Source organism: Urocampus carinirostris, chromosome 1 (genome assembly GCF_059441175.1).
Source record: "Urocampus carinirostris isolate Australia breed hairy pipefish chromosome 1, RoL_Ucar_1.0, whole genome shotgun sequence".
In the NCBI taxonomy this organism is placed as follows: domain Eukaryota; kingdom Metazoa; phylum Chordata; class Actinopteri; order Syngnathiformes; family Syngnathidae; genus Urocampus; species Urocampus carinirostris.
In genome coordinates this window covers 56,162,147-56,187,632 of record NC_142349.1, presented here as the reverse complement: position 1 = coordinate 56,187,632, position 25,486 = coordinate 56,162,147, and the positions used below count along the sequence as shown (strand labels likewise).

At 41.1% G+C, this 25,486-nt stretch overlaps 1 protein-coding gene across 1 annotated transcript in view; it reads left to right on the top strand.

Annotated features, from left to right (window-relative positions):
• The window catches only part of LOC148376332 (uncharacterized), a 35,954-nt gene extending 22,403 nt beyond the window's left edge, over positions 1-13,551 (top strand). Inside the window, exons 22-52 of the mRNA XM_088319637.1 lie at positions 70-159; positions 225-308; positions 426-496; positions 577-765; positions 836-998; positions 1,084-1,170; positions 1,243-1,350; positions 1,425-1,519; positions 2,513-2,663; positions 2,748-2,858; positions 2,978-3,142; positions 3,214-3,300; positions 3,394-3,534; positions 5,619-5,717; positions 5,798-5,890; positions 6,499-6,638; positions 6,730-6,856; positions 6,940-7,020; positions 7,134-7,232; positions 8,055-8,102; positions 8,178-8,360; positions 8,431-8,561; positions 8,630-8,702; positions 8,791-8,865; positions 8,924-9,049; positions 9,130-9,225; positions 11,318-11,527; positions 11,603-11,780; positions 11,953-12,067; positions 12,855-13,027; positions 13,104-13,551. Coding sequence (XP_088175763.1) covers positions 70-159; positions 225-308; positions 426-496; positions 577-765; positions 836-998; positions 1,084-1,170; positions 1,243-1,350; positions 1,425-1,519; positions 2,513-2,663; positions 2,748-2,858; positions 2,978-3,142; positions 3,214-3,300; positions 3,394-3,534; positions 5,619-5,717; positions 5,798-5,890; positions 6,499-6,638; positions 6,730-6,856; positions 6,940-7,020; positions 7,134-7,232; positions 8,055-8,102; positions 8,178-8,360; positions 8,431-8,561; positions 8,630-8,702; positions 8,791-8,865; positions 8,924-9,049; positions 9,130-9,225; positions 11,318-11,527; positions 11,603-11,780; positions 11,953-12,067; positions 12,855-13,027; positions 13,104-13,212 — 3,698 coding nt within the window. The 3' untranslated portion in view covers positions 13,213-13,551. The remainder of the gene's footprint in view (positions 1-69; positions 160-224; positions 309-425; positions 497-576; positions 766-835; positions 999-1,083; positions 1,171-1,242; positions 1,351-1,424; positions 1,520-2,512; positions 2,664-2,747; positions 2,859-2,977; positions 3,143-3,213; positions 3,301-3,393; positions 3,535-5,618; positions 5,718-5,797; positions 5,891-6,498; positions 6,639-6,729; positions 6,857-6,939; positions 7,021-7,133; positions 7,233-8,054; positions 8,103-8,177; positions 8,361-8,430; positions 8,562-8,629; positions 8,703-8,790; positions 8,866-8,923; positions 9,050-9,129; positions 9,226-11,317; positions 11,528-11,602; positions 11,781-11,952; positions 12,068-12,854; positions 13,028-13,103) is intronic.
• The last annotated feature ends 11,935 nt before the right edge of the window (positions 13,552-25,486 follow it).

Sequence of the window (25,486 nt, the reverse complement as noted above, 5' to 3'; positions counted from 1 at the left end):
AGGCATTGATGTAATTAAAACTGAATGTTCTTATGTTCATGAGTTAAAACTGATCATCTTTGTTTGTAGAAAAGCATTTAATAAAAGCTCCACCGGGCCAGAAAGGTCGCAAGGGTCTACCAGGGCCAAAGGGATATAATGGGCGGTATGGAAGTAAAGGTAGGTAAAAAAAAATTAGAACTGTGAAAGGAAAAAAAAACTGATGTGATGGCTGATTCCCGCAGGTGATAAGGGTGAGGTCTGTAGAGACTGTGGGGGAAAAGGAGAACCAGGACAACCAGGACCACCTGGTCCGCCTGGACTACCAGGTAAATATGTCTAGTCACTATGTCTCAGCCAGAGGTCCAAGAGAATAGACCTGCAGTACATGTATCTTGGAGTACTGCATATTTATTTCTCTTTACACTGTACTATTTTTCCCTCAGGTGCTGACCAAGGACCAGGGCCTAAAGGTGACCCAGGTTTCCCAGGACGCCCAGGCTTGCCAGGAAGACCGGTAAAAAAAGATTCTATTAACCAGGAAAATTAAAAAAAATGAATCTCGTTTGTAAATCTCATTGAACTTCCTGTGCCAAGGGTCCATTCGGTAGACCAGGTGTTCCAGGATTCCTGGGGAGAAAGGGAGAGCCATATTCCGATTTCCGACCAGGGGAAAAGGGGGAGAAAGGAGACACAGGGTTTCCTGGTAGACATGGAAATGATGGACTCTCTGGGCCTCCGGGATTGCAAGGGCGCAAAGGGGACCCAGGCCCACCCGGGGATTCAGTAAGAATGGAATGAAAATATTTGAAAACTAGGGGAATTCAATCACAACTTTCTTTATTCGGCCCTTTAGTTTAGTAGAGATGGGGAGAAAGGCTTTCCAGGCCCACCTGGAGATTCGGGAAGACCGGGACCAGACGGATACCCTGGAACAGCGGGATATGGGCCTGTTGGACCTCCGGGAATGAAGGGAAATTTGGGGGTACCTGGGTTTCCAGGGGAACCTGGATATCCAGGTGTGTAGACTTTCGGATATACATTTAAAATATTTTATGAAACAGTAAATATTATCCCATATTCCGTCCATTCCTACCCTGTTAGGCCAGAAAGGAGAAGCGGGACAAACAGAAAAAGGTTCGCCTGGACTACCTGGGTTTAAAGGTCAACCAGGAGATCCAGGAAGGCCAGGTAAACTGCAAGTGTGGACCTACTAACTGATGGGAGTGCTGTTCATTCTCACTAAAACAAACAAAATTTCAGGTATTTCAGGCCGTCCAGGTTACGCAGGCCGTCCAGGCTTTGATGGGCCAAAAGGTGAAAAAGGTGCTCAATTGTATCCCGGACGACCAGGGCTCCCAGGAGAGAAAGGTTGCTTTTACATTTTGAATCTACCAACAGCCCTACAATCATGAAGCAGGACTGAACTAAAGTGTCTCATACAGGTGATAAAGGCTTACCAGGTACCCCGGGCCGTCCATCTATTGGTCCCCCCGGTCGCCCAGGTCCACAAGGCCCTCCCGGTCCTCCTGGGATAAAGGTCAATAAGAACCCATTTCAAAAACAGTAGACCCCCGGGTTACGACATTAAAACATTCTGAGGTGGAGTTCATGAAAGTATTTTGCTGTATGGTGGGGTATATAAACCTATGGTAATTAGTATTAAACCCACAGGGTAATCCAGAAAAAACAATAAACTATCAAAATAAGAGATGGTAAGTATTACTTATGTGTAATGTACGTAGATATGATTGAAATATCTCATAATATACAAAATAAGATTGTATTTACCTTTGGTGTGATGTGACTAAAGCTGGTTCAGTGGAGTTAGTGGGTGAATGCAGAAGGGAGGATGGCGGATTATAATTGAAACTGATAAAAACTTAATCTTTCGAAAATTGTTATGCCTTTAGAAGATCACCTCCATTATTTTTAATGATAGCCCTGATTGTCGATTGGTTATAGCAATGCAACTTAGTGAGGGTTACAATTCGTGTGCCCTCTTCGTATTTCTTCATAAGCATAATCTTCATTTTCATGGTTAGCATATTTTTGTTTCTCCCTTTAGTATCCTCGCAAGCCTAGTATCCAGAATTAATAATTACAGTACAAGAAAAAATCACTAACTCAGAAATTATTTACAGAGCACACACGATTCTGAACTCAATGAAGAAAAAGGCATTGTGGGAAGAGGTTCAGCCTATAGCGTATTAGCATTTTCATGATGCCCTGGCACAAACCAACAGCAGATCTGCAATTTATATGATGTCAACCAATGGTAGACAAGCATCTTAGAGTGTCAACCTCATATGGAAGAACGCCTCAAAGTAGAAATTTTATAAATTTTGGGGTGGATGAAATCATTTGAGTCATGTAGTAAGGAAAATGCCATAAAGAGGAGCAAAATCCCCCATCTTTTTCCACACTCTAATGTGAAAATGTTGTGGACACCGTTTTCCGGGGGTATACTGTATGATCAAATACCGAAAACATTGTATAGAAATAGAAGGTATATATTTTTTCGTCTTTTAAGGGTGATGGTGGTTTTGGAAAACCGGGATCAAAAGGCCAAAAAGGCCTGCCAGGAAATGATGGAAATGAAGGGCCTCATGGAGGTCCCGGAATCCCCGGATCACAAGGGATCCCAGGATCGCCAGGAAATCCTGGTACACCAGGACAAAAAGGTTCTCTTAGACTGTTACACATTCAAAGGAAATATGTGAATCCATAGATAAACAACATGTTATGTGTCGCTTACATTTTTTTAGGAACCAAAGGGCAATATGGGCCCCCAGGTCCCCCAGGTTTTAAAGGTTCATGTGACTCTTTTCCTGGACTACCGGGGCCACCAGGACCAGATGGCGACCCTGGACCAAGAGGTTAGAGTACTACAAAATATACATCTCACAAATTGATGTGGCACTTAATTTAGCTTCCATTTTAAAATCTTTCTCTGTTCACCTGATGACTAACCTTTTACTTCTATATCTTGTCCTAGGACCCGACGGGTCCAAAGGTGAAACGGGAGACAGAGGAATACCTGGGTTTGGTGAACGTGGTCGTCGAGGTGATCCTGGTCCTCCAGGGGAAACACTCCCAGGTCCTCCAGGGGTGGCTGGCCAAAAAGGATTTAAAGGAGAAAATGGACGACCGGGACAACCAGGTAAATTGTATTTCATGCAAAATGGTGTGAGAACTTCGTTCAGACTATTTTTTTCCTTTTGGCTTCGACAGGAGAGAGAGGAGACCCTGGACCAGCTGGGTTACCAGGATTTGGACCACCTGGACCGCCTGGGCATATAGGAGCACCAGGCCCAATCGGTACTAATGCACCCTGATTTTGATTTCCTTTTCTTGTTCACAGGAAGTGTCGTAAGCTTCATAATTAAACAAAGTTTAATGGATTGTTTTTAGGTGATCCTGGTCATCCAGGAAGCAAAGGGTCCCGGGGTCTTCCAGGAATTCCTGGGGAACCAGGACCCAGGGGTCCCCGAGGACCTCCATCTCCAAATCCTCTTGACGAAAAAGGACCTCCAGGAGATCCTGGCCCACCAGGTTACGTACTTAACCAATATTTTAATTCATTAACCGTGCGAAAGAAAACCTTTCACAGCCTTTGCTCAGCATTCAACACCATTGGCTGTCACGCATTATTTAAAGGGATGGCACAAAATTGGCCATAAGATTGCTTGGTTTCTACTCCAGTTGACCCCTGGGATACAACATTACAACATTACTCCGTTCTAGGGATCGCAAACTTAAATCACCGTGAAGTGGATGATGGAAAGCTATGCCCTTAGAAGACTTAATTATTTTAATCACCTCTAATTACTTTATAGTTGTCCTGATCGTCAATTTGTTATGGCCATATTTCTTAGCAAGTGCAACGATTTGTGTGTCTCCTTCGTATTTTCTTGCAAATTTCCTTTAAATGGTTATTGTATTCTTGCTGTTCATTTTAGCAACACTAAACATTTTTGATCCACAGCAGGTAAATACAGTACAAAAATATAGTATTGTGTCATATTAATTTGCAAATTCCTCACAAAGCACGCAAGATTCTGAAATTAATTAAGAGTAGGTGAGGAATTGTTATTATTGGCTTTGATTGAATTCTAAATTGGGAAAGACAAAATAGGTAAGGCACCGTGAAGTAGATTACCTTGTGAGAAAGGCCTTCTAATATTTTATACTGTAATCTATATTAAGTTTCAACATACAACAACGACTTAAAGTTACACTTTATTGATGACTGACTGAAATACTTGCCTTTGTTTGCGTAGTGACTTGCTTGAAAGTGATTTGTGCTACAATATATTAATTTGGTGACTGTCACGACCAGAACAGAATTAGGACCCAGATGCATAACGTTAACCACAAGTTTATTGAGAGAAAAAGGAAGGGCAGCGCCCGCGATCCAGTGCTCGCTGGATGCGGGAAGCAAGCTGCTCACAGAATCGGATCGTGTTCCGAATGCGGAAGTGGATCTTCCGGAGAGGGAGATCGTGGTGTCGAAGACAGAAAAAACAGGTCGATTGCCGGGAAAGGAGAGCAAAACGTGGTCGGGATCAAAAATGGGTCGTAAGCCGGGAAGGGAGAGCAAAACGTGGTTGGGGTCAAAAAACAGGTTGTAGCCGGAGACAAACGGGGAAATCAGGAACGGCCGGGTGGAAAACGGGTGCAAAAAGCGGGACCGACGGGAGTCAGAGTCAAAGTGCTTGACTTGTAGAAACAGAGGTTCGCTGACGGACTGACAACAGACGAGTGAAAGGACTGAGCTTAAGTAGGACGGGGAGCCAATCAGGAAGCCCGCAGCGGCTGGCGCCAAACGTGCGGGCACAGGTGAAACTAATCAGTCATCATGACAGTGACAATAAAACAAAAAAGCTTGTCTTATTAATTGGCACAGTTGAAATAAAATGTCTTAAAGCGATTAGTTTAAATTGGAGATTCGGAAAAGACATTAGCTACATTTGGAATTGTCTTTGATGTCATTGATTACTATTTACTGAAAATTGTTAATAATTAGAATTGAGCAAGATCAGAGAACATTGGGTGTTTTCCTTAGTAAATGTATTTGCAGATAATCGAGGAAACGGTAGAGGTAATGTATAAATACCAGAAGTGTTTTTACACATCTGGAAAAATGCATTTTATTTTCCTTTTTTTCTTCAATAGAGGGCAACATCCTTCACTTTTTTTTGGAGTATCAGAATTTTCATGATGCCATGACACGAACCAATAGCAAACCAGCATTTTCACATCAACCAATAGTAGACAGGCATCAAAGATTTAACTATAAACGCATGAACACCACAATAATTCGTTGTTGATGTCGTATTGCAGGTAAGATGCCGTAAAGAGGGGCAGAAAAAAAACGTATTCCACACGTAAACTGACAACATTGTAAGGCAGAGTCACTGTATCGCGAGGGTCCACGGTATAATAAGAAATACGTATTCCGAACAAATTCATCTCCAATAAAAGTCATTTACCAAAGGTATAATCCGCTTAAGAAATAGGAACCTTATCCTATTCCTTATTTTTATTTTGAAAAAAAGTTTTTCTGAAAATAATCTCTCTTTGTTCTACATTTGCCATACATGTTGACTAATCCTTTGCTAACTGAATTATATCAGGTGAACCCGGACTAGAAGGTCCATGGGGAGATGCAGGGAACATTGGGGGGAAAGGACCAAGGGGAAATACTGGAGTACCAGGAAGACCTGGTGGGAGAGGTACCTATTCTTTCCCTTTCCTATTGCATATAAACATAACCGGAATTTTAATATTTAAAAATGGTATTTGTTCTGCCCAGGTCCCCCAGGAGATCCAGGTATCACTTCATTCTTAAAAGGAAGCCCTGGACCTCCTGGAAATCCAGGAGATCGGGGACATGAAGGCAACCCTGGTGAGATTTGAATTTTTGTCAGCTTTTTATGTTAATTAATATATATATATATATATATATATATATATATATATATATATATATATATATATATATATATATATATATATATATATATATATATATATATATAGTTTGTCATTCATTGTATTTATTTTGTTTGTAAATCAATCACAAAGCAAAAATGATTAGAAGAGACGTTCATGGAACAGACTATATGCGCTCAGTCATATTGACCAGCATACACAAGATGTTATCGTTCGAGTTGGAGAATCAAGGTTGAGGCTTATCATTGTTTATGTTGCGTTTTTCTTTCTTTAAAATATGTTGAGTGGCTGTATTAGGGTGAATATAATACGAGTATGTTTGCCAACAGTGATGAGATTACACATTTGCTTTCCAGCCATCATTATTTGTATAGCCCTTAAAGTGTCAAGGGAACGGAACTGAGATAAGCTTCGGCTTTTTTTCTGTTTTTCTCAATTTCCTAAAGTTGTTGATTTAAAATTTATTGTAACCTTGTATTTATTTGTATGATCAGAGAGAATAAAATACATTGTCAATGCAATTCATAAATCTGTATTAATATTAATATAATGGTTAAATAGGACCCAAAGGACTCAAAGGGGATCAAGGAGGCCCAGGAAGACACGGTCCAAATGGGGGACCAGGTCCAAACGGGTACAAAGGACAAAAGGGAGAACCAGACTATGATGGATATGGCCCACCTGGACCAATTGGACAAAAGGTGAAACATAAAAGACACTAGTCTGACTTAGGCTAGGATGAAATGACTCACCAAGTGTCAATAAGCAAGAATGGATACTCAATGTCCGCAGGGGGAACCAGGCTTTACTGACAGACGAACAAGAAAGGGTGAAAAAGGCGAGCCTGGTGTTCCTGGAGGACTGGGTTTACCAGGATTTTATGGAATCAAAGGAGAACCAGGAAACCCTGGACCAAACGGTGTCAATTAGTAACCATTTATAAATGGCTTATGTCCTCTTCTGGCTAATAAGGTTTGATGTATTCCAATCTTTTTGTTTAAGGTCGACCTGGAAATCAAGGACCAAGTGGTTCAGATGGACCTCCTGGAGGCAAAGGACGACCAGGACCAAATGGACCACTAGGTAAATTTTCAGAGAATTTGTAATACCGGAGTAGGCAGCTGATTACGTCTACATTATGTTAATTATTTTTGTTAACATTATTATGATTATCTATTGTTTTTAATTGGCTATAGGTCCGCAAGGCCCGCCAGGAACTTTGGGTCCTCCAGGTCCCAAAGGCGATCAAGGACGAGATGGCTTCCCTGGACCACCAGGACCAAAAGGAGAAACAAGTAGGATACAGCAAATCATGTCATGAGAGACTTCTTAGAGTGAGACAGAACCAGGGTACCGACACCGCGAAAGATCTAGAGCTGGCGTGCCTGAATTGCTAAGAGGTCTTGACATGCTGATAACATGGCATATGTGAGAAAAAGCCAGAAAAGAATGCAGTCCAGAGTCTATTATCACGGAATAAGGAAGCGACCAAGGGTTAGCCAATGGACAGGGAGCAGAAACAGGAGCTAGCTTTTGGTCTCCCAACAAAGGGGGTGCTGGAAGAGAGGGAAGCAGAGGGTGCAATGCCGCTGGACAAGGAACAAAAACATGAGAGGACCCTCATCTCCGGAACAGAGCAGGAATCTGCCAGGATGCCTCATGGCCAAATAGGAAGCTGGAACAGGGACCTGTCTTGCCGGCAGACAAGTAACCACAACATTAAACGGCCAGAGGTCCTTCACCATTGGAGCAGAGCAGGTGTCTGCCAGGGTGCCTCGTTTAAAAAACAGGAAGCTGGAACAGGGATCTGGAGGTAGCGCTGGCCAGGTAAAGGGGCCTGGAGGCAGCAAAGATCTATCACGGTGGCCTGGAGGCGGCACAGGTCCAGTAAAGGGGGCTGCAGGTAGTGCAGATCTTAAAGGGGGGGCTGACAGTGGTGCGGATCTAGAACAAGGGCCTAGAACCAGCCTAGGTCTGGTAAAGTGGCCTGAAGGCTTGCAACGATCCAAATGCCTGGACAGTTTCTGATCAAAGCACCCCTGACGTTACGATGACAATATTTAAGATACATGAATGTCAATTTGCAATCTAATTGAAATGTTCCTATTTATATACAGCCGGGGAAGTGGGACCACCTGGTCTTCGTGGTGACCCTGGTCGTCCAGGTGAATCTTTAACTTTACTGTCCCTCATTTCTTTCTATGACTATTGAATTCACAGAATGTGTTGCTGCTTTGTAGGTTCTCTTGGTGATCCTGGTGTGCCTGGCTCGCCCAGTTTTGGAAGACCTGGTCAAATAGGAGACAGTGGACCCCCCGGACCAAACGGGGATCCTGGTCGACGAGGACCACCGGGAAAAGATGGGACATGTTTACCCGGGGAAAAGGGATCCCGGGGATATGATGGTGATCCCGGTAGGCCAGGTAGGTAACACTTCTTCCCAAATGAAGTGGCACATGGCACAGACAATAATTTTAAACGTGTTGGTCAAAGGTTATCCTGGTCCACCTGGACCTCCTGGTCCTCCTGGACCTGGACTGAAAGGGGAGAGGGGGGACCCAGGCCCTGATGGGAGCTCAGGTTTTCCTGGACCACAAGGAGATCAAGGCCCTCCTGGTCCACCTGTATGTTGGCTCATTCATCGATTTAGACTCATGATAACTAAGCAATTCCCTACCGATTTTTTTCCCAGGGTCCAAGAGGCCCACCCGGAGAGCCAGGACTAGAAGGTGATATTGGTTTCCCAGGAAACAACGGGTACCCCGGTAAGATTTTGAACTATGTGTTATTCGAAAAAGCACTGGAGGAATGGGCCGTATTGGCTTTCTTTTAATTGTATTTTTGTACGTGCAGGTGAAAAGGGGGAGCCTGAATATAGACCCGGCCCAACTGGTTTACCTGGGGTCAAGGGTTTTCCAGGTCGACCAGGTGAGTACAATATTTTAAACATAGATTTCCGGCATGACTATTGTCTTTTTTGCTTCAGGTGCCAAGGGTGAGGCAGGATACGGCAAAGTAATCTATGAACCAGGACCCCCAGGCTACCGTGGACTCCCTGGCAACCCCGGGCCCCCTGGCAACACTGGACCACCAGGACCGCAAGGCAGATCAGGTTCGGAGTTTAATCACACTGTCAACTACAGAATGCATACTACTGTGTAAAATATTTTTGTACACTTGTGTGTTTCAAAGGTACCCCAGGTAAAAAAGGAGACATAGGCCCCAGCCCTGTGGGACCACCTGGATTTACCGGTCCCAAGGGAGATAAAGGAGGACCAGGGTTTCCAGGTTTGTAATCATACCGTATTTTCGTGACCATAGGGCGCACCGTGTGAAAGTACACAGTCTCCGTAGATGGTTGTATTTTAGAATTTAACACTACTGGAGGCGCACCCGCACAAAAATCCGAGAGTTTCTTGTAGTTGGGAAAATACGGTACTTTGATTTTGATTGTACAGTTTTGACTATAGGTTTACTTCTTGGGATTCGGTACAGGTGGAGTGCAAGTTTAAATCAGTGGTTGCATTACTGTAATCCCTCGTTACTTGTTGCTTGGTACTTTGTGGCTTTAGTTCAGGTATGGCCAAAGTCCGGCCCGGGTGCCAGTAACGACCCGAGATCGAAGTTTTACTGCCCCTGGCCTTTGTCATAAAAATAAAAATATGCAACCCGCCAGTAATGTTGACCGCAATATAGAATTCATTTGTACAATTAAAAAAAAAAAAAAAATCACCATTTTATTGGATGATGGCAGTAGCCCTTTGGTTTTTTACCCTTGGCTTTCTGTAAGAATTTCAACACACCCTATTTCCGTCATTGCGACTGTAAATAAATAAAAGGAAATTTGATTGTGAGGGCTGCCGCTTCCAGGACATGTTGAAAGTATATTTTCCACCAAAATCCAAAACAACTGATTCTGAATAATTTGCCAAGAGACTGTGGCTCTTTCAAAGAATATACTATCAAGAGGCACTGCCAGACTACAAAAAGCTAACTAGAAACGAACACTGAAAAGGTGCAGTTTTTTATCGGCAAATCAGCGCTTTTTCACAAGACCCTGAAAGTCAAATAAAAATGCTTCAAAGGCGAGCTACGAGGTCACGACGCTAATCGCAAAGCACTGGAAACCTTTCACGGAGGTTGAAATTATTCAAGACTGTTTAAAGAATGCCAGACTGAATAGTTGGCCCTCACTCATTTTTACCTTACCAAATCAGACCCGCTTTCTCAAAGATTTGGACACACCAGCCTTAGTGCATCGCGGTTTGAAATACATTCCGAGATCCCATATCCCTGATCACATATAACTGCGAGCGAGCGCCGACGGTGCGCGTTTTTGTTGGACCTGGGAGCTCTTTTATTGCTGTTACGTTATTTCTGCCTAAAATAAGCTGTACTCGCTTGCCAATGATCCATTATCCCCATTTATCCCTGCATATGCAGCAAGGACTGACAGAAGGCACTTTTGTTGGGACACATGCCAATCTTGCCAACCTAAAATGAAATGCACTGTTATGGTTGCATTCCGTTTTTCATGGTGGACTATTATTGAGATCAGGGGGCCGGCAGCGCATATATAATTTTCAGTTTGGTTTCACTAAGGTGTGCCATTGTAGATCACCAAAAATAAACGGCACCTTTTTGGGCCACGATCTACCATCCCTAGTCGACTAATGCTGAGAGAGTGGGTTGAGAGAGGAAATTTGTGTTGTGTGGTGGCACTTTTTTTCTGTTCTTTACACCAAAATGAACAGAAACCGTGCGGCTGTGATCCATTATGCTCGATCGACCATTGTTGAAAACAGGGGCCGACAGTGCGCCTTTCTTTTTGATTCGGGTTGCTGATGAAGGAGAAGAAGATGCAGTTGAGGCACTGTTTGGCTGTAATCTGTTATCCCCAATCAGTATTTGCTGAGAGAGGTGGCTAAGAGAGCAGATAAGTGTCATGCGTGGCTACTCTTATTCCACCTAAAATAAACAGCATACATGTGGGTGCAATCCATTTTCCCACTTTTTTGGGGGGCCGCTAAAGTGTGCCAAATATTAACTACATCATTTTAGCCTCGATTCATTATCTTTATACGACTATTGCCGGGAAATAAAATGCTAAAAATAGATTGGGGGCTACTTAACGGATTTTTACTTATTGCGTTTTGTTCACAATTAACCCAGATAAACGAGAGATTACAGTATTGTGGTCTGTCACTACGGACAGTCATTGTCAGAAAAGTCTTCTTTTTTTTTTTTTTTTTACATTTTGTGCATCCTTAACCCTTCACCCTTTTAAAGGGTAAACTTTCGGAATCCTCCACAACCCCTATGGATTAAGCTCAAGAAAGGCTTGGTGAACTGAAATTTTTTTTATTCAAACGTTTTTCAGGTCAACCAGGTGGCCCCGGCCATCCAGGAAACAAAGGCCAAAAGGGATTACCAGGAGACAGTATAGATGGCTTTGTGTCCAGTTTCATGATAGCACGACACAGTCAAAGTACCCGTTTGCCCGAGTGCCCCGCCGGCACCAACCTTATTTACCACGGCTATTCTTTCCTTTTCATCAACGGAAATGAGAGAGCTCATGGTCAGGACCTCGGTAAGAAAACCCTTCGAGCCTTTTATCGACATCCCGATCGATCTTTTGTTCGAACATCTGCTGACCACTCCTCAGGCACCTCGGGAAGCTGCCTACCTCGATTCTCCCCCATGCCATTCCTCTTCTGCGACACAGAGACCAATTGCCGCTACGCTTCTCGTAACGATTATTCCTACTGGCTTTCCACCGATGCGCCGATGCTTCCTTCGATGGTTGCCTTGACTGGGGAGAAACTGTCTTCTCACATCAGCAGGTAAGAATGAGCATTGGCTTAACATTTTAGGTAAAGATCTTCCAGTTCCTGTCAATGGATTGTGTCTTATGTTATGACCTCAGTCTTGAGTTCAATTTCTGGCAAGTGTTTTTCCTATTGTCATCATGACCAAGTAAAACGGAATTTTCTAACATGGTTACTTTCCTCCTAGATGCTCTGTGTGTGAAACTACCTCTAATATCATCGCAGTACACAGTCAAACAACTCGGACTCCGGAATGTCCCAGTGGCTGGGAGTCCCTCTGGAGAGGCTATTCCTTTGTCATGGTAAGAAATCCTAATTTTTGGTACAGAAGACCTCTGGGACTGAAGTGAAATTGATGAATACTGGGGGATAGAAACTTATGATAGTTGGTTAATGCCTTCAGAAGCCCTGGTATCCTATATCTAAACAATGAAAAGTAAATAACATATAGTAAATACTACTTATGTAAAATATAAATGCAAATAGATATCCATGTAAAGAAAAAATGAAATTGTTTATATCTAATGTGTCAAGTGACGAGCTGGCACAGTGGAGTAGCGAGTGGTTGCAGATCATAATTGGAACTGATTATAAAACTTCCACTCTTGGAGAGGTTCCCACCCATAGAGTAATTTAGTGTAGAACTGCCACTGCTTATCAGATATTTGCTTCTCTCTTCGGCATCACTGCTTTGGAATGAATAGAGCACCAAAAAATACAGTATTGTACCACACTAACAGTAAGGCATTGTTAGAGGGAGTTATATATCGGCCTTTCCATGATGTCGTGACACAACCCAATAGAAGACAAGCATCTTATGACCTTGACCAATAACAGACAGGCATATTATAGAAATAACTACATACACACAAACACTGTTTACATACATACGAACAAGTTTTATGGGTATGCAAAATATTTTGTAGTTAATGTACTATATTGAGAAAAAGCTATAGCGTCCAAAAAAACATTGAATGCCTTATCATAATGTAAAAATATTGTAGGCTACATACACTGTATCCCCAGTGTTTGTTTTTTTTTGTTTTTGTTTTTTTTTGTATCAAAGCAATTTTCCTTTTTGCAAACCAGCAAACAGGTGCCGGGGCAGACGGCTCTTCCCAGCCACTGGTGTCCCCCGGTTCGTGCCTCGAACATTTCCGCCAAGTTCCATTCATCGAGTGCCACGGCAGGGGGACGTGTAACTACTACCCCGATTCCTACAGCTACTGGCTGGCGTCCCTTAACCAAGTGGACATGTTCAGGTACCTTAGATTGAGGATCAAAGTCACATTTTAAATTTCACACCTCATATATGTTTTGGCTTATTTGTTGTTCCAGTAAACCGCTGCCCCAGACGGTAAAAGGTCCTTCGAGAGAAAGCATCATCAGCCGTTGTCGGGTTTGCCGCAAACTGAGACCTGTGGGGGAGGGCTACTTTTTTCACTGAGAATTTTGGCCTGAGGAATTTTTGATTAGGGCTCAAATAAAAGGTTATGAATTATGTTAATAAAGTCCTTATTTTCTCCACAAACATTGTTATTTTCTGCTGAACCAAACGCAGGCACACAAGCCGTATGTCACACAGATGGGAGGGGGAAAAATTGTAACAAAATACACAGTCCGGAAAACACTCACAGCTGGCAAAGCAAGGGAGGTCCAGAATAGACTGACACCAGGTTTACTCAGTCAGGAGATCAGGAGGAAGGGCAAACAATGATGTGACAGCTTTTGCTGTTGACACAGTCCTTTAAGTACCCATTTCCTTGTAAGTTGACATGGAATAGGTGTGTGATCTGTCAGTTGGCGCACTTTGGTGGACCATTGGCATGGTGAATCCAACAACAAGATCCTGACCCAACATTTTTAAGGGACACTGTAATGTTTTACCACTAGATGTCACTGTATTGTGTAGTGCAACTGAAAAGCTAAAAAGCACATAGGAAAATTAACATTGATAATTGTTGTATTTGCTTTAATCTTCGACAATATTGTTGTAAAACTCAGACAGAAAATGATAACTGATAATTTAAGATTAAAATAGTCAGCATAAAAGAAATTTAAACACACAAACAATAACTAGTCTACTTTGTTTACCATAATATTTTTTGAAAGCGCTAATAAAAATGTATAGTTTATAAAGCCCGTTTTTTTTGCAGTATCAAAAAAATAAAAAACAAAAATAAAATGTATACATTTTTTTGTTTACCTCAAAGGAACACTGCATATTATTTGACTACTTTATGTCGCTGTATCATGTGGTGCAACTAAAAAAACGAGTGCTACAAAGCACAAAAGCAAACTATGAATACTCAAAATGACCAAACAGCAATTTTTTTAATTTAATTTTTCACAAGCTTTAACAAGGTTTTTGTTTTTTTGGAGTACCCTCAGCAGCAAGATTGCGGAAAATAATGTCAGCTCCTTCTAGGTGAGCCTCATGTGATGTACAATAAATGCAAATTTCTCCTTTATGAGGACATTTGTTAGTCTCATTTGTTAGAGGGAAGGGGGTCACCAGGCTGTATTTGCCCAAGACACACCACAGGAAACGGTGCCCCTACGACCCTAGCTGTTAAGGGAAACAACCAACCATTCAAATGACTATTGTTTTTTTTAATGAATGACGGTTTTTTAGCACTAGTAGGTGCTGAATTATACACATAGTCCTTTAAAGGTCGGTTTAAAATAGACGATGGAAGAGATTTAAAGTTTATCAAAATAATAAAAACGGATTAAACTCTGATTTTTTTTTGTGGGGCCTGGACTGTCATGTCTATTCTCCTTAGAACAGAATCTGATCAATAGAGAGCATGCTTCGTAATGATGTGCTACCTTCCTCTTGCAGGTCTTGCTTTATGATCCTTTGAATAAAACACACCTCAGCGTTTACTAAGAGGAATATCATTTTAATGGCAAGCGCGGACGACAATGCTAACGCACGTTAAAATTAATAAGACGTGTAGCGAGCTAATACACTTTTAGGGCGTTCTTGAGTGCCAGATATGTTAGATTGCTGTAACTAAATGAATTCTGGATTCTTCTCTTAAGACGTACAAAAAAAAAAAAAAAAACACCACACACATTCTTTAAATTCAAGTTATAATGTGACAGAAATGTGGTAAAAACAAATCATATTTTAAAGAACATTTTACTTTTTTCTCCTTTTGAAATCATTTTTTTCTTACCTAAAATATTATTTTAAGAAATTGTTTTATGTAAAACAGTACTTAATAATTTCTATAAAACATTAAAAAATATAACACAGATTAAAATATCATAAAAAGTCATAGTTACTATTCTAAAGGATGATATAAAAACATAACAATAAAATACAAATAAAGATAAAAATAAGAAACACAGTCATTAGTTACGATGCAAAAAAATAAAGTCACAAAAATATAGAGAAATAAATTATCTTTCCGTGTGTTTTACTTCTTTCAGTGGCAGACAATTTTCCTTGTTTTTAAAATATAATTTGTTTTTCTTAAAGATGATAAAAACACGTCAGGTCATAACCTATATTTTTGCTTACTTTATTTATTATTTTCCCCAAAACAAGTTGAAAATTGTGTAATAATTGTAATTATTAAATAAGCATTTCTTGTTTTTTCAGACTATTAACCCTCACAGGTAGCAAAATTATGGAATATGGCAGATGGCATTTATTTGCATTATTTCACAAAACGAATGATTATTATACATTTTAAAATAAGAAAATATATTAGGAGAAAAAATATGTGTTAGTAAAAGAAGTAAAAAAACACATGTCACTGTTTTTTTATTTTGACATTTTGTCTTAAAACATTTTACATTAAAATTTGAAGCCTTAAAACCCTATTAAAATATATAATAATTATCATTCCTTGAAAAAAAATTTCATTTCAATAATAAGCAAAACCACAAATACTATCACAAAAACAACAGTGCTTCAAAAGATTTGATCTTTGTCATCATTTGAGTTGTCAAAACATGTTACAAAAAAAATATGTTTTAAAGATGATTTTGTCATGTCTTTTAACAAAATGTTCGATGTGTTATAGATTTATAAAAGTAAAATGCCGCTAAAGAAATATCACAGTAACAATGACATCACCAAAGAAATGTCCCTTTGCCGTGGAAACCATGGCTCATTGGTTACGCTCAACAATAAAAGTGACGTGTTGTGGATTGAAAATTCTTTCGTCGTGCACGATTTAATCCTCGGTCTTGCATGTTAAACTGTTTGTGTTTAATTTGGGTTTTTTAGTTCCAAAAGTGTTGTTTTTGTCAGGATAAAAGGGTAAAATGTGTATGTTGTTTTTCTTTTGGATTAAAAAGAAAAAAAACAGAATTATGTCTACATTCAGGCAATAATCCAATTGGAATCGTTCTATAGCCAGTATCTCGATTATCTGAAGGCATGTAAATATTCACAGAAATCTAAATAAGGTTTGACTGTGAATATCTAAATTAAAAATTGTGGGGGTAGTCCTTGTTTTCCAATTACTTGTGCATGTTAACTCTTCTGAACAGTCCGATTGCTTCGGCAGTTTTCCCTCATCTAGGACTTAATGAACAAAGAATTATACATGCTAACTCCAATTTATTTGCTAAAAAAGCCACATGTGTATTGGTTGTTTTTTCCAGGACATTTCCACTTTTTTTTTTGCTCGCAAAGTGAAAATGCCACAGTTGAATCCATCCATTTATAGTGGATGCCAGAATGGCATCTTTCCATACAGCAGGACTCTCAAACTCAATTTACTTGGGGGTGGCTGGAACAAGTGTTAGACGGAGGTTTGGGCCCGTCAGGTTTTCAAAGGCAGAGACTTACCAAAAGTTACATATGCCTCCATTGCCCTTTAAAGGGACACTGTGTAACATTTGACCACTATACATTCACTGCCCACTCTATTACATACACCACTCTAGTAAGGGGTTGGACCCCCTTTTGCCTTCAGAACGGCATTAATTATTCCTAGCATAGGGGCCGGTCACACAGCCGTTTGCGGCTGAATCACGGCTAAAATTTTGCGGGTTTTTTTTGCCTGTGGTTGCCCGCGATGGAAAATGCGCAAAATTGGCCAACCCGCTGTTCATCGGTGGTATGCCCGCAAAACAGACGCCGGCGACTGTTCCGCTTCCTCATCGCGTCATTTCTGCGTCATTTTCTCGTGTGGACCACGGGTATAAAAGCTCCCGAGCCGGTGTTGTGCCCAAATCCGACTCCTACGCAACACCCCCCACCCCCTCGCGTGAACGCGCATTCTGCTGCGATCGCTTTTGTTGGAAGCGTGCATTGACGTTGGTGACTTTTTCATCCGCGTTGACAAACGCATTTTGTAGAATACGATCGCACTTTATTGTTTAAATAAACGCGTTATATAGACTAGGATCTCCCAATTGTTATAATTAGCTCGCTTTATTGTTTTAATAAGCGTTTTATATAGAATACGATCGCTTTTGTTGGAAGCGCAGCAGAATGCGCGTTCACGCGAGGGCGAGAGGATTTACCGTTCGATTACGTTCACAACAAAAACAAAGACGGAATGGTTTAAGTTGTATTACATTCCCAACAAATGCAAGACGAAGTGGTTTTGGTTATATGTTCGGCATTACATTCCCTAAAAGTGAGATAAAGCGAGGTAAAAGTGGTTGTAGTAGCGAGGGGATGCAAATCTCGGCAGGGATGGATTTCTCGGCATAACACCGGGCTGTAGAAATCATAACCCCTCAAGACACAGTCCCGTGAAGATCAAGATTTCAAGCTATGGCATCTTTTTTATTTTATTATCTTAAAAAGAAATGTCAAGAAATAAAAATGGATTAAGACGAGGTCACTACGCTGACGGGGATCCATGTTCACCCCCTTGACGTCTCGAGCACAACTGACGTGTGCCGGCAAATCGCGCTGTATATACGCGGAGAAAGGGTGTTTGACTGTCACACGCGTAACATGCTAATTTCACATAATAACACCGCGATACAGGCGCAGCACATGCTATTACCATGCTCCACCCACGATTACCCGCTGAAATTTCCCGTCCTACCCATGTGTAACCACGCCCTGGCCGCGGCCAGAGCACGTCGTTGCGCGTCATTTCCGCGTCATTACCTCGTGTTGACCACGTGTGCGGCACGCGGTTTAACACGTGCTCAAACTTTTGAGCAGCTCAAAACTTTTTCGCGCGGCCAACCGCGTGTGAATTTCCGACCGCGAGTAAACCACTGCTGTATCTCGTCTATATGACGGTCTCAAAACGTCCAACAGCGCCAGAGATTTCTGTACAGTTTGGTACATTGTGGTCATAAAGGGATGGACATGTTCAGCAACAATACTCAGGTTGGTTGGGGCATTGCAACGTTGCTCAGTTGGTACCAAGGGGCCCAAAGCGTGCCGAGAAAATATTCCCCACACCATTATACCACCAGCCCAAAGCGTTGGTACAAGGCAAGATGGATCCATGGGTTCATGTTGTTGACACCAAACACTGACCTGACCATCCAAATGTCGCAGCAGAGTTTGAGACTCATCAGACCAGGCAAAGTTTTTCCAATTTTCTATTGTCCAATTTTGATAAGCTTGTGCAAATTGTAGCCTCAGTTTCCTGTTCTTAGCTGAAAGGAGTGGCACCCAGCAAAGTCTTTTGCTGCTGTAGCCCGTCTGCCTCAAAGTACGACTTACGCGTTCAGGGACACGCTTCCACCTACCTTGGTTGTAACAGGTGATATTTGAGTCACTGTTCTCTTTCTATCAGCTTAAACTAGTCTGGCCATTCTCCTCTGATCTTTATCTAGCATTAACAAAGAATTTCCGCCCACAGAACTGCCGCTCACTGGATATTTTTTTCTTTTTCAGACCATTCTCTGTAAACCTCAAAGATGGTTGTACGTGAAAATCCATTTAGATCAGCAGTTACTGAGATACTCAGACCAGCCCTACTGGCACCAAAAACCATGCCAGGTTCAAAGTTACTCAAAACACTTTTATTCCTCATACTGATGCTCAGTTTGAACTGCAGGAGATTGTCTTGACCATGTCTGCATACCTAAATGCACTGAATGTCTGCCATGTGATTGGCCGTTTAGAAAACAAGTGTTAACGAATAGTTGGATAGGTGTACCTAATAAAGTGGCCGGTGAGTGTACATAGCTGGATTGGGTGGAGCAACTGAAAACAAGTGCGACAACGCACAAGGAAGATTTCAATTTGAACACAATATTTGATCATAAGTTTGCTAAAATTTGGGGTAATCAAATAAGATAATTTTTTGAAGCTTATAGTCTGGGATGTGTACGCACTGTCATGGGTCAAACTAAGCATTAGCTAGCCAATCAGTGAAGTGCAGACGCACATTGATCTCAAACACTCAGATTTGAATTCTGATCTCTGGCTCACACAAGTCCAATTCAACCTCTCACGGGCCTTACTAATATTAAGCTTTCATATTATGGCAAGTGCCCTAAACTATCGTCTTGAGGGTGGCAAATGGCACGCGTGCTGCGAGTTTGAGACCCCTTGTCATGGTTTAGACTCTCTTCTTCGGTCTCCTCCTCATCCCCAGATCTGCCACTCCAAACGACAAAGTCTTAAATGTATACCCAAATCTCCTTTTCAAGATTCTCGCCATCCCAAGTTCTACGCTCAAGTTTCCCTTTCTAGTCTTCCTCTCAAGTTTCCCCCCCTCGGCAGTCTTGGCTCCGCTCTCCCTTATCATTGATAAATTCCTGTTTTTTTTAATGAATTAAACACGGGTTTGTCATAAACCAGGACGGAACCTCGGACCCAATTGCGTTTGTTTCAAAGGAATCTTTATTAGCAAGAGTTGTCGGAACTGGCTTTGGACGCCGGCGTCTGTCGGTCATCAGCCGTTTCGGACGGAATGGCAGTTCCGTGACAGGTAGGTGGAATCGGTACAGCTTAGCGGGCAGGTCGATGGCCAGGGCGGGAGAGCAGGTCGAAAACGTGGAACGGAAACAGGTCAAAATCAGAAGGCAGGCATGAATCATGCAAGAGTAGTCATTGGTACCTGGTAATCTGGCAAAACACGCAGGAATACAGAAGTACGGTCTGACGTCCTCCTCTGAACGCTGACCACTTAAGAGGAGAATGTCAGCCAATCAGAGAGCGTGCCAAAGGATTACCCCCAGGTGACTTCACTTTGGCAATCGTGACACGGCTATTGGGGTTTGACCACATCTCCTTTTGTCCTGCATTTGGGTCTGTCTTACATCCCGTGACACTCCTTTTAACATACAGTTAAATAAATTTTCAGAAACTGAAAAGGCAAGGAAAAGTTGGAGCCTTTTTTGGAATTCCGACCGACCGCCCAAGCGCTTTTATGCTCCAGAGCTGTTTGCCTTCAAAACGAAACTCAACACATTGCAGCACTTACTAATTGTTCCGCTAGCCGGATTAGGATGCGACACTTTGCTAATTGTGTTAGCGTTCCATTCATTGGATGTCTCAAGGACACGTCGTTACAAATGCAGTCTGCTGGAGTCCACGCGAGGATTAGAAGTATCGTATTTTGATTTACATGAATGTGAAAGCAAGGGGATTATTGAAATTCTTGATCCAGGGCAGATCAAACATGTACGTAGAATGCAAACCCTTTTCCAGCTGTGGTGTACAGTAGTACGCGGAATACGACATTAATCATTTTATGAAGTGGGATGGTGAGATGAAATTGTCATACGGTGGGAGGCAGAAATCTATCGTAATTAGCTAATGTGTTCTGGACCCCCAACACATCATTACAATAGTAAACAGTAGACATATTGAACATTAATAATAAAATAGTATATAGTAAGTTCTACATATATGTGCTGTATCTGTGTCTGAATGAATGAGATTATAAATAAACATAAAGGAAAAGTGAACTGTTATTTACCTTTGGTGTAATGTGATGTGAGCTGGTCAAGTAGAGTAAGTGGGTGAGTGCAACTGTCATTATATCATCATTTTTCTGTTGCATCTACAGTTAAAATAACTTAATAATCTAATTATAATTATCATATTTTTTCAAAAATATGTGTTACATTTGTATATATGTAACATAATTGCACAACCCTCATGAGGATAAGCAACTGGAAAATAAACAAATGAAGTGTAATTCTCCTTTGTAGCATCTACAGGTAAAATAGTTGTTATTAAGTCAAGTCACATTAATGCCCTGCAACTGGCTGCCACCCAGTTCCGGGTGTCCCCTGCCCACTGCTCGAAGACAGCTGGGGTGGGCTTGAGCACCCCCGCGACCCTATTGAGGATGAAAAGTGCAGATGATGGATGGATGTAAGTTAAATTTGTTTTATTTTATATATTTATTAGTGTTATAATTCTGTCATAAATGTAATATTTTATTGTCCTTTTTGCTGCATTTAAAGCCAAAATAACTTGTTAAAATTAATAATATACTTTAATGATTATTGTCATCATTAGAATATACTATCACAAATATATTATTTCCAATATATTTATTTACAATTTTGTAGAGTGTTTTATTTTTATTGTTTTATAGGGTTGTTAGCGTGCAGCCCTACGGTGGAATGTGGAGGCCCAGGGCTCAATTCCAGCCGCCCCAACCTTTAGTGGGAGTTTGCATGTTCTCCCTGTGCCTGCGTGGGTTTCCTCCCACATTGCAAAAACATGCATTTTAGGTGAATTGATGGCTCCAAATTGTCCCTAGGTGTCACAGTCTGGCTGTTCGGTTTGGTTTTGATCTTCTCCTCCGGCTTTTCCTTTTTTGGTCACTTCCTCCTTTGCCTTTATTTCCACTCCCACATGGTGCCACTTGCCCTGATTTAGCCTAATCACCTTATTTCGCATTATTTTCGGTCACAAATAAACAGAATCGTAAAATTATTCCCAATATGGTGATAAGGGCTCCCCTTTCGATTGACAACTTTTCCATGATGGGTTTGTTCATGCTAGTTTTATTCATGTACAAAGCACGAAGTTGTGTTAAACATTGAAGTCTGAATTTTACGGTACTATCAACATCCTAACATATGGTTTTGTATTATTATTATATTATTAGACTCTGTGATATTGTTTGGCTTAAAACAGAGAGGGAAAATGTTGCTACTACCTTACACAAAGAAGACATGTTCCTCAGGTGACGCATTAGCATGCCATCATAAAAGTGACGTGTCTGTCTTCATTTCATCCGTTAAGTTAAACAGAGCAGAAATCTCATCAGGCCTCGCCACTAAAATCTCACTGCACGGAACAAACGATGGCGTGACCTTTCCCTCACCTCTAAGATATTGGATGCCATCATTTATTTGTTCACACCGACACCGGGTTGATGTTTCCGTATCATACATGAGTTGTTTTTATGGCACGGACGTGGTATCCTTCTCTAAACGTCATCAGGTTATGCAAATGACCTCCACTTTTTAAAAAGCAAGATGCTCGTCTCCAGGACGCAGCAAAATGATGCGCTACTTTTGCATCGTGGCACTTTTTGGTTTGCTTTTACCCGCGATGGGAAAGTCAGGAAGCGATTTGACGGAGCGAAAAGTTGGCCAAGATTCACGACAGTTTACACAAATACAAGACAAGCAGGTAAGATGAACTGGATCAGTGATTTTTAAACAGTCTCCCGTGGCTCACAATATTGACACCTCGTCTAGTGTGCCGCGGGAAATTGACTAATGTTATCTTAGCAAAAAAGAAAAAAAAACTGCCAATGTTCAGTATCTTTAATTTCTTCCAGTGATCAGCCATCCATATCAGTAGGTGACAGCAGATTACATTTTTTTTCTTCATTCTATACACAATATCAGGGGTCTGCAAAGTTTTTGGTGTGGAGTGCCACCTTCAAATTTCTTTGTAAATCAGTGTCAAAATCAGTATCAAACAGAGCTGTCATTTTACACCCTTCCAAAAATACAACATGGATATACATTGAAATCGTATAACAGACCAATTTATTTTCCACTATTCTTGTTCATCAATAAACTAAAAAATGAATGTGAGCATGTGGAAAGGCCTGTAGACATCCGTGATTTCAACTTTTTGTCAGAACCAGAACATATGGTAGACCTAAACGCGTAACGTTTCACAACAAACTTTATTGCGGAAGCTGAGAAGTCAGGTATGGGAAAGCAAGCGCCAGCAATCCGGCGATCGCTGGGAAGGAGGAGCAAGGAGCTCACGGGATCGGAGCGTGGTCGGAAGGCGGGAACGAGTTGAGTTGCCAGGACGGACGATCGGATCGTGGTTGATGGGCAGAAACGAGTCGAGTATCCTGGACGGGAGATCAGAGCGTGGTCGGTGGGCAAACACGGGTTGTGTAGCTGAGGCGGGAGATTGGAGCATGGTCGAAGGCAGGAAAAAGTCAGGGAGCCTGAGACGATCGGGAAGCCAGGGGCAGCCGAGCAAGATACAGGTAAGGACGGCACAGACGGGAGCCAGAGTCAAATAGTGCTTGCCTTGCATGTGCGGAGGTTCGCTGACGGACTGACAAGGAGTGAAAGGAAGCGTTGAGTTTAAATAGGAGGTGAACCAATCAGGCAACGAACAACAGCTGGCGCGAGCGGGAACAGGTGAGGGCAATGGGCAATCATGACACTTCTTACAGTAAGAATCAACCATTCTTCATCAACAATGAATTACAATGAAAAAACAAGTGATATGGATCATTCATCAATAAATCTTATTGAAATTAAAAACATAAATACTAACACATATACACACACACACACACACACACACACACACAAGTCATAGGTTGCCGACCCCTGTACTACATATTGGCTCATGTCCCTTATTTATATCAATACAAACATCATTTACTGTACGCATTTTAGGTAAATATGAAAAAGAGTGATAATGTATCAAGAGTTTATTTGCGTATTAAAGGAATCGTTACTGTTACAATTGTTGGTTTGAAATATATACCGGAGCCATATCCCCCTAGTGGGAGGTGGCTAGAGGCAAGAACACATTCACATTTCTGACTCTTTCTGGGAGATTGATACAGAGGAGGTGATTCTCGCTCAACCCAACTGATGTGTTGGGAGTCATTAGGTGACCAAACCCCCAATTACAACCCATAATGCTGAATGTCAAGCAGGGAAGCAATGAGTACCAATGTTGTAAGTCTTATGTATGACTCAGCCGAGGCTTGAACCAGCAACCTCCCAGTCTCGGGGCGGGCGTTGGTTTGAAATGTCATTTCCTTTTTGCCTAATTTTCTTTTTATATCATAAGGTTCTGTTTCCTTGTTTTGATTTTGAAAAAAAAGTTATGGGAGTATGCAGTTAAACGCTTCGGCCTACTCGCTTTGGGCACATGTTTATGTGTTATGTTATTATATTGTACAGATGTTTTTAGTGCAGCTGTTTTGTTGTTTCCTTTTCCTAAATAGTTGTTGTTGGGGTTTTTTAAATGAAGTCTCAAACAAACAATTACAGGCAAATATTTTGTTTGATGAAGCCGTTTTAAATTGCAAAAAGTAAAAAAATGAAAATCAAAATTTTGCCGCTTTAAACTATTATTTTCTTATTTCAATGATGGAAAAAGAAAGAAAAAAAAACAGAATTAGTTAGAATGTGGTTAACAAAAACTGGTAAAAAAAAACTGATCATGTTTGCTTATTTTAAGTATTGTTTTTGTGTTAGTTTTGTAGAAAAAACAGAAATAAAATATGATGAAATTTGAAAAACTAAACTATAAACTCAAAGTCTTGTAAAATCGTGAATCAAACAAAAACAAATAATCAAAATAAACCTGTTTTATGTTTTACCTCCTGAGCCACGGTGACCCCAAATGATAGTTTTATTATTTTATTTTAGACAACATGATAATTTGAGTTTTAAAAAAACAGGTGCCAAAATTAGGGTTAGGCGATCTTTGTGCCTTGAGATTTTTTCAATGAAAAAGTGCGTCTTGGCTCAAATCAGTTGACCTAGAGTACGTTTTGTCCTTGTATTGATTATACAATGTGTAGTTTTAATGATTATTATACATTTTGAAATGCACTGATAACCGCCAAATACTGTATAACATCAGTTATTAACCATATTAAAAAAAAAAAAGAAATCACTTGTCACCATGTTATAATGTTCATAGAGGGCGGCAGTAGCTCAGGAGATTAAGGGATCCCAGTTCGAATCCCGGCTTGTCCGTGTTACATGCCGAAGTGTCCTTGGGTAAGACACTGAACCCCCAATACCCCCAATAAGCAGGTTAGCGCCTTACATGGCTGCACAGATCACGGCCGCTATTGGGAAATGTGAAGCACAATGTAAAGCGCTTTGGGAAGTCATTGACTTAAAAAGCGCTATATAAATGCAGATCATTTCATTTCATTTCATTCAGACGACCATACTCAGAGAAAGATTCTAAGCACTAATGTTCCTCATTAAGCAGTAAAACTATTTGGTCGTCTCTCCTTTCTACCTCTTCGGCCCGATAGAAAAACAATGACCCGATAGTTACATGCAGTTAAAAAAAAAAAAGTTTTAATGTATCAATAGATGTCTCCAGTAGCAGGATTTTCTGACGCATGGCTGGGAAGATAATGCATTGTGCATCAGTAATATGAAATATACAAAGCATATTCTTGTAATCGGCTCGGTTTTGATCGGACGTTCTGTCAGTTACTTGTCGGATTTTGCCTCGCAGCCATCCATCTGTGAAATTGCAGCTTAGCTAGGACATGTGTTGCATTATCGTCGAGTTTAATGATAAATAGTAAATGTGACTTAACATACGGTGCCGTAAATAAGTA